This window comes from Phyllostomus hastatus, unplaced genomic scaffold (genome assembly GCF_019186645.2).
Source record: "Phyllostomus hastatus isolate PE091 unplaced genomic scaffold, TTU_PhHast_1.1 phas_contig_308, whole genome shotgun sequence".
In the NCBI taxonomy this organism is placed as follows: domain Eukaryota; kingdom Metazoa; phylum Chordata; class Mammalia; order Chiroptera; family Phyllostomidae; genus Phyllostomus; species Phyllostomus hastatus.
Window position 1 is genome coordinate 414,090 of NW_025333848.1, and position 9,634 is coordinate 423,723.

The 9,634-nt window shown below is 38.2% G+C and overlaps 1 protein-coding gene across 4 annotated transcripts; it reads left to right on the forward strand.

Moving 5' to 3' along the window:
• The first annotated feature begins 972 nt into the window (after positions 1-972).
• Positions 973-8,948, forward strand: C3AR1 (complement C3a receptor 1). Of its 4 annotated transcripts, none has more exons than XM_045839663.1 (2): positions 973-1,145; positions 5,771-8,948. In XM_045839663.1, exon 2 carries the CDS (start codon positions 5,801-5,803, stop codon positions 7,250-7,252), a length of 1,452 nt encoding a protein of 483 aa, XP_045695619.1. In that variant the 5' UTR covers positions 973-1,145; positions 5,771-5,800; the 3' UTR covers positions 7,253-8,948. The 4 variants fall into 4 exon arrangements, with proteins under 4 accessions (XP_045695619.1, XP_045695621.1, XP_045695618.1 ...); XM_045839665.1 differs by having other exon boundaries at positions 5,791-8,948; XM_045839662.1 differs by having other exon boundaries at positions 976-1,113.
• The last annotated feature ends 686 nt before the right edge of the window (positions 8,949-9,634 follow it).

Sequence of the window (9,634 nt, forward strand, 5' to 3'; positions counted from 1 at the left end):
GCACAGAGAGAACTTTTCAACCCCTGCCCCCCTTGATCTCTTTGTTCTGCTCCTCTTCTTACTCCTTATACAAACCTCTGCCTGGCCCTGGCTGGTGTGGCTCAGTGGATTGAGCACCAGCCTGTGAACCAAAGGGTTGCCAGTTCCACTTTCAGTCAGGGCACATACCTGGGTTGCATGCCAGGTCCCCAGTCAGGGACACGTGAGAGGCAACCACACACTGATGCTTCTCTCCCTCTCTTTCTCCTTCCCTTCCCCTCTCTCTGAAAATAAATAAATAAAATCTAAAAAAAAGAAAAAGAACTCTGCCCAGGAGATGGGCTTTGAGACACGAGTTCCCTCATCTTCCAGGATGTTGGCACCTGAAAATAAACCACTTTTTCTTTTACATCAGCATCTGCCCCTTGAGTATTGGCTTTCGTGCTGCAGGGAGCCAGACCAGTGTTTTGGTTTTACTATTATATTCTACAGTTTTACTTCTATTGGTATTTATGTCATCCTTGTCTGGGTTTCATTACTGTTTGTGTGTGCGTGTATGGGTGCATATTTCTACAAGATTGTGAGTCTCAGCAGATAAGAACATAGTTTAATTTATTTGATTTTGGCATGGCATATTTCTTTAAACATGTTAAGCATTTAAGAGATGTTACTTGAGATTAATTACATGGGATTGTGCAGGTCATCGCCCCCATTCCTGTCCACGACCCTTGTATATCATAGGTCATTTTGATGCATTTCTAAAACAAACAAACAAACAAAAACAGGAAAAAACATTTACAAAGTGAGTAGCTTACATAAAGAAGCTCTTTCTAACCATGCTCTGTCCTGCAAAAACTTTATGAGAAGGATGCTTGCCCACTTCTGTTTCTTACTTTTTTACCCGGTATGTTTAGAAATGACTCATTTCGAAACTCTTCCTGTGAAGTCAAAGAGTAGTCAAATGTGTGGCATTTCACTTAGTAACACAAACGAAGAGAGACGAAAAAAAAACATCTCAGCAAATTTCCTAAATATACTTCATGACTTGATTGTGGTTAAGTGTGAAGACAGAACGGGACTTGTGGAGGCCCCCAGATTGGTGCTGAAGTCTTCAGCTCCTGTCCCAAGTCTCTGGTAAGAAACCCTGCATCCCCAAAGACTAGCAGGTAGCTTATTTTCCTTATTATACTTCATGGTTGGAGGATCATTCTCTTCTATTTCTACTTATTCCTTCCCAACTTATATTTCTTTTGTTTTCTCCCCACATGTGCCTTTCTTCTTCTAAATATTCCACTCTCTATTTATCTTTATTCTTAATACATTCATTCTAAACTAATAGTGAATTTTTATGTCATTTTCCCCTCTCTTAAAGAGGTTGGTTATGTTTCTCCTTCTGACCTTTGATTACAGTCTCCCCCAATAGTTTTGTTTTCCAAATCATTGATTACCTACTATATATATGTATATAGTCTCCTCCAATAGTTTTGTTTTCCAAATCATTGATTACCTACTATATATATGTATGTATATATATTCTTATTATATCTCTGTCTTATTTGTATTTGTCACTTTACTTATTCCTTCTTGCTACTGACTGTTGTCCTATAATTAGAATTTGATTCTGGAATTTGCTTTTCCTGTCATAGTTGAATTTTAGTTTCAAATTTTACTTACATTTTAAGTTATTGTCAGTCAAACTAGTATTCAAAATAAAACTAAAAATTCTCTATTTTTCTTAAATGTAGAGATATATTTTAGTCAAAATACTTGGAGAGTCAAAAAAAGAGATCATGTTCTGAAAGACTCTAAAACTCTGATTTATACATACTTTCATTTCAAGGCAGATACTATGTAATATTTAAAATATCTCCTATTGGATTATTCAATTGCTTTATATTGGAATTTTGCTTTTGTCAGTCTTTAATACTTCAATTTGTATGGTTCTCGGTGCCTTTCCCCTTGTTAATGGTACCAAAGGCTTGTCAGTTAGATGCTTCTTCAGAATGAAAACAGTATCAGCCTGCAGTCGTTGGACTCAGCATCTGAGAGCCCTTCTGGGTGTATGTGTAAAAGTCAACTAAGTTGCTGAGTATCAATTTCAAAAACTGCAAAATAAAAGTAGAGACAAGGCGAAAGGATTGCTAAGTTTGCTTTCAGTCCTAGCATTCTGTAACTCTATCCTCACCTCAGTATTTTATGGATCTGTGTATGGATGTGTGTGCTGGAGAGGGACGGGGGTCAGGGTCAGGATCTGTGCATGGATGTGTGTGCTGGAGAGGGATGAGGGTCAGGGTCTCTGCCAGGCACAACAAGGTGGCACTTGAATATTTGAGTAGGTGAGGCTACAGAGAAGGGAATGAGAATAACATTTTAAAATTATTACGTTGCTGACTCAATTATTTTAGCTTCTGCTAATTATTCAAAACCCTCTGAGGACATTTTATTAACTCAGCAGAACTATTTCCTTGTTGCAAAAATATTTGTGGCCTCTGGAAGGAAAAGATAAAATGTTATTATAGCCCCTAGGAACTGGGAACTAGAAAGTAAAAAGGAAGTTAGAAAAGAGCATTCTGACTGTATTAAAGTAGATAAAGTTAGATGTTTAATCTTAGTTAAAAGAAAAAGTAATATCCTCCCCCAAATGAACATCCATCCATTCAAGTAATATTTAATCTTTATGTCATATAAGGCATTGTGCTAAATTCTGTGGAACAAGCATTTAGGGACAAGACTCATTTTTTTTCCACCATGAAATTTAAGGCCAATGATAAATAGAACAGCCACCACAATAATTACAATACAAGATAAAACGTATCATTTCACAGAGAATTCAAAAAAGAGGTTCAGCCCTGGCTGGTGTGGCTCAGTGGTTGAGCACTGGCCTGCAAACCAAAAGGTCGCTGGTTCCATTTCCAGCCAGGGCACATGCCTGGGTTGCTGCCCAGGTTCCCAGTTGCGGGTATGTGAGAGGTGACCACACATTAAGGTTTGTGTCCCTCTCTTTCTCCCTTCTCTCTAAAAATAAATAAAATAAAATCTTTTAAAAAAAAAAGAAAAGAGGTTCAAACAACACACTCAAAAAAATATAAGAGGCTGAAGAACTAACTTCTGATTGTGATTATTAGAGGAGGTTCCAGGGAAAACATGATATTTGAATTGGATCTTGAAGAATAGCTAGACTTTAACAGGCAGAGATTAAAGATGGAGAGGAGAGGAGGTTAAGATAAAGGAAACAGGTGCAGATAGAAGCCAAGGAACAGAAAATGGCATTAACTTGGAACATTGAGCTCTTCAGGAAAACTACAAAGGAAGGGATGTTTTTAGAAATGATGAGAATTAGGGGAGGCTAATGTCACAGAGGTCAAGAGAAGAGAGTGTTGAGAGGTTAATATATCGAATGATGTGTATTATATTCTGGAGGATGGAAACAGAAAAAAAGATGCTTGGATATTTTACTTAGAGGTAATTTCAGCAAAGTGATCCAAGTAGAAGGCAAATTCATGATTTGAGAAGTGACTGGTAAAAACAACAAGCCCCCAAACAAGCCAGTATCTTTGAAAAACAGAAACTAGGTCCAAAAGAACCTATGCACCCCACTGTTCATAGCACCAAATTTATAACAGCCAAGTGCTAGAAGCAACCTAGGCACCCATCAGTAAATGAATGGATCAAAAAACTATGGTACATTTACACAATGGAATTCTATGCAGCAGAAAGAAAGAAGGAGTTCCTACCCTTTGCAACAGCATGGATGGAACAGGAAAGCATTATGCTAAGTGAAATAAGCCAGGTGGTGAAAGACAAATACCATGTAATCTCACCTTTAACAGGAACCTAAAAAACAAAACAAACAAGCAAAATATAACCAAAGACACTGAAATAGAGAACAGGCTGACAGTGGCCAGAGGGGAGAGGGGAGGGAATTTCAGAGCAAAAGGGGAAGGGTTTACAGGAACAAATATAAAGGACACATGTTTTTGTAAAACTAGGGGATTGGAAATGGGAGGGAGGTGGGGAGAGATGGGTGAGTGGGCTGGGATGAGAGTAAAGGACAGAAAACTGTACTTTAACAACAATTAAAATAAAATTTAAAAAAAGAAAAACAGAAACTAGGTTAAATTCAGACTTAAAAAACATAACATCCTGATGCAAGCATGATCCTGCATTGGATAAAACTGTGGACAAATTGTCTATCAAAGATACCTTGGGGACATTTGGAAAATTAAATAAAGATTGAGTATTCCTTGCAGTGAATTGTGCTGTATCATGGGGAGACTGCTGACCGAAAAAAAGAAAGCCATTCATAAAACAATATGCATTTGCACCCATGTCCACAGCAATGTCGTTCCCAACAGCTAGAAGCTGGAAGCAGCTCAAATGTCCATTGAGAGATGAGTGGATAAACAAAATGTGGTCTATACAGACAATAGAATGTTTTTCAGCCTTAATAACAAAGAAAATTCTTTTTATGGTATTTTTTCCCATTACCCTTTAGCCCCCCTATACCGCCTTCCTCCAGCAATCACCACACTGTTGGAAATTCTGACACACGCTACAACATGGATGAATCTTAAGGACATTATGCTAAGTGAAAGAAGCTAGTCACACAACAAAGGAGAAGGCTATACAATTCTAAATATAAACATAAACAGAAAATAGAAGGGTGGTGGCCGGGGCTGGTGGGGAGGCAAGTAGGAAGTTGTCTAATAGACATAGAGTTTCAGTTTTGCAAGGTGAAAAAGTCCTGGATTTTGCACAATAATGTGAGTATATCTAACACTACTGAACTGAACACTTAAAAATAGCTAAGATGATAAATTTTATTTACATGTATTTTACCACAATTGAAAATTATTAAGATCAAATATACATATATGATATAATAAGTTTGTTAAACTTTGCTTAATGAAAAGTATACATACATATATACAAGTGTGTATATTAATGTAATGTAATATAATATAATATAGTATAGTATAACATGAAAGATCCAGAGAATGTAAATTAAGATGCTAAAGTAGTAATCTGACTGGTGGAATATGACATGTTTATTTTCTTATTCTTACTTGTCTATATTTTCCAAATTTTTTCATGCATATTTTCTGCTTCTATAAATAAAGTGATTATTCCTGTTATATTCAATACCAAATAGATAAATAAGAAAGAAATGGTGGGTGATGAGAAAATCAATGCCAAGAGTGTAAACAATTTCTTGAGAAATTGGACAGCAGAAGAAAAAGCTGAGCTTGTATCTAAAGATATAGCTCAGTCTAGAACACCTTCTTCTGTAGTGATGAATGAGTACTTTGAAAATCTGGTGCAGGCAATAGATGACTCTTTTGCTCTCAAGGAAATAAAAATATGTAAAGTTAAAATATTCTATATCATTTGAGGTGGTAATGGAGTTCCTCAAAGCCCTTTCATGGATCTAAAGTTGGAAACCCCTGATATAGAAGTTATTGTTTGTCCATTAGACTCATTTGTTTGTTTTTAATAGAAAATGTGGGGTAAGGAAAGGAACCAGTGGAGAATGGGAGATTGAAAGTGCAAGAAAAAGGAGGAATATACATTGATATAAACTTCCAAATGAGGTTACTATTTTGATACACATTTAAATTGGTACAGTAAATTTAAATGGTCTATCAGAGAGTGTTTTGTGTGATCCAATATGAAGTCAAGGAATACAAATTGAAACAGTGTGAGGGGGCTTGTGTGGTTCTACATCATTATGTGGGAAGGCTGGATTTCTAAGAGTACTGATTTTTTAAAAAGATAATGTTACTTTCAACAGGTCTGTTCATCTTTTTGCAGAAGTCTAGCAATGGAGTCTTTCCTTAATGAGACTGATTCAACTGACCTACAGGCACTGCCCTGGAGTGAACCCCAACTAATTCTCTCCGTGGTCATCCTCAGCCTCACTTTCTTATTGGGATTGCCAGGCAACGGGCTGGTGCTGTGGGTGGCTGGCGTAAAGATGAAATGGACAGTGAGCACCGTTTGGTTTCTCCATCTCACGCTGGCAGACTTCCTCTGCTGCCTCTCCTTGCCCTTCTCCCTGGCTCACTTGGCTCTCCAAGGACACTGGCCTTATGGTCGGCCCCTATGCAAGCTCATTCCCTCCATCATCATCCTCAACATGTTTGCCAGTGTCTTCTTGCTAACTGCCATCAGCCTGGACCGCTGTCTTTTGGTGCTCAAGCCGATCTGGTGCCAGAATCACCGCAATGTGAGGGCAGCCTTCATTATCTGTGTATGTATCTGGGCGGTGGCTCTTATAATGTGTATACCTGTGTTCATATACCGTGAAACATTCACTATAGACGACCATAATATCTGTAGCTACTATTTTGGTGGCGATAGCTCCTTTGACTATTTGAACTTCACCTTTGATGGACCAGAAAATGGATCTTTTGACGACTCCATCATTCAGCTGTCTGGAGAAATTAATCATAGCCCAGATGCTTTCCCTTTACAAACTAATGATCATCCTTGGACAGCTACGACTCTCCTTCCTTCTCAAACATTTCAAAGACTTCCTGGAGATTCACTCCCTGTGGACTCAGCTAGATTATCTAATCAACATCCATATTATAAATTAATTAAACCTGATGCTGAAATCTTACCCACAACCCCCATTGGCCTTCCCACTGATGATCACAGAACTAACCCAATGAGTAACTTAAATACTTTCCTCTCCACCGGTTTAGAGCTTTTCTCTACTGCCTCTAGTAACACCTTCTATAGGCCTGAGCTATCACAAGATTTCCTGGATGATGGTGAAGACTTCTTTGCATATGACAATCAAGTCCCAACACCTCTGATAGTAATGGCCATCTCTAGGCTAGTGATGGGTTTCCTGATGCCCTTGTTTGCCATGCTGACCTGTTACGGCCTCATTATCTTCCGAATGCGACGAGGGCGCTTCACCAAGTCTCGGAACAAAGCCTTGCGAGTGTCCATGGTGGTGGTAGTTGTCTTTCTTGTCTGCTGGGCCCCATACCACATTGTTGGAGTCCTCTCATTGTTTATTGACCCAGATACTCCCTTTGGGGAAGTTCTGCGCTTCCTGGACCATGTGTCCATTGCTCTAGCATCTGCCAATAGTTGCTTGAATCCCTTCCTATATGCCTTCATGGGAAAAGATTTTAGGAAGACAGCAAAGCAGTCCGTGCAGGGCATTCTGGAGGCAGCTTTCAGTGAGGATCGGACACATTCTACGAACTGTACCCAAAACAACACCTTTTCAGAAAGAAACAGTAGTAGAGCTGTTTGAAACTATGGAGCACTTGGCCCAAGCAGAGCTTCTTAGGTATTCACCAAGTGTGATATGTTTCTAAAAGAACAAGGGGCATGGTGAGCAGGGATTTCAAGAAACATCAAAGACTCAGTCTAGAGGTCTTCAGAGTGGGTCCTGTACTAGTTACATTGGCATCACCTGGAAGCTCTCTGGCTCCACCTGACAATGACAAGGTCCCTTGTTTCTGATGAATGCTAAAGTTGAGAGTCAATGCAAAGCTTAGTCTATGCCTATCCCAAACTAAGCCTACTGAAATAAATGAAAACCTAGTCTGCTGTAAAATGACGTTTCCATCATTAAAGTTACAATTTATATATCTAAATTCCCTTCCAGATTCATTTTAAAACCAATTCTCCCAGCTTTGAGTGAAAGGTGATTATTTATTCTATGTCTTTATTGTTGTACTGCTGGTGGTGGTGGGATGGTTGTAAATAAAGAGAAAGTGCAAGAAGAAATTGCCAATGAAAATAAGGATTTATGAGAATGAGTCTGGGGCAGAGTACAATGACAAACACTTATTTCGAAGACTCATGGATACAGGACACAATTCCAAGCTTCCATTATTTCAACTAAATAATCATCTGCTGTGCAAACACAAACAACTAAGATATATAACAACTTACTCATGGACTGGAATGTATGCTGCCCTTTGAGGAGGTCTCTTGTCAATTTGTTTATGCTACCCATTGATAGTGCCATCTAACTTCTCCTGATCTTGAATTCATCAATTCCTTATTCCTCCCCTGCCTCTAAGTCTTCTTTCACACTACACTTTGTACCTATACTAACCTCTCATTTCAAAAGTTAAAAATCACTGGAAAATGACTCAGTACCCTCCCAAACACTATAAAACTTATTAATCCATGACTATAGGTATGTATCTTTCACGCTGTAATTACCAGATGTATCTTTAGGTTTTTTCATTAAACTTCATCAAAATAATACATACTCATATACATTCATAGTTTAAAGATATTCAAGGTTTATAATGAAATACGAGATGTTTCCTGCCCCACTCTGCCCAACTGCTCCCTCCTCCCACTCCCATTTTGCAGAGATAACCCTTGTAACGATTTGAGATGTTTCTTCTGATATCTGCCACAATATTTCTAAGTCATAGGCTTATGCCAATCGTTTTTGTAGACAGATAAAAATGACTCGTTTTTTGCAAGATGAAGAACTTTATCCAAGCACATTTATATTTTTTTCTTTATCCAGAGTCCAAATATTCACTAACCATCCTACTTTAATTCATTTGTCACATTTTCTTCCACTTCCTCTCTCCATTCCAACTGTATAGATATATAACTTTCCTTCTGTCCTTCTTTCATTTTATAAAAACATTGTTCAACTCCCTGTCACCTTCTCATTTTCTCTGTATACAAACCCATGTGTTAAACCACTAAAATTTCAGGTTTCCTTGTACGTCAACGTAGCTTCTTCTATGCTGAATACAATGACTTAATCTAAAGATAGAAAATGAGAAGCTCTTGACTTGCTTTGATGTGAGGGTCTGGACTACAAATCTGTTATAAAGCGCTATACAGGAAATTTCAAATAACTAGGGATTCTTTCACCCTGTGAGGTAATGCCTAATATGATGTACATTTGCAAGCTACCTTTTATTTTAAGCTGCGTATATATTTGATGCAAATAAATGGTTTCTTGCAAGGCTCAGAGATTCATGGATCCTTTTAATTGTATGATACTCAGAATATATCATAATATCTAGATAGGCAAGAAATAAATCTTACTGTGAGTAGCTGTAGGTTTGTTCTAATAGCAACGGGCTAGGCTTCTAATAGCAATGGGCTAACACATCTCTCAAGACCCTGGGTGTAAGTCCCAAACTCCTGAGGTTAATATATAGTATATTAGATGAATAAACTTAGCATAGTTACAAAGATTCAATAATTGGCATTGCTGGGCTCCTTGTAGAGTGCCAGTTACCTTGGAAATGTATCCTGAAAACAATTTCTATGACAGGAATTCCCTCATTTCTGATGAAAATTTCTGGCAAGTACCTGTAAGTACTCACAGGAAGTCCCAGATGGGAACACAATTCCCCCCAAACTGCAGTGCCTTTAATCTTTAAAATACCCAAGGATGCAAGCTAGGTGGCCTTGTCCACACACCAAGCTGCAAAGGATGACTCTCCCAATGATATTTCACTATCTTTAATAGCATTTGAAAAGGGGAATGTTAAAGGCATGCTTCAAATTCTTCTCTCTCATCACTCTTCCCCACAAATAGTCAACTAATCAAACCCTGTGGTGTGAGGTCAGAGTAGAGCAAAAGACCAACTGAAAACAAATGTCTCACATTTCTCTCTTCCTATCCTGGTAAAAAGAAATTTGA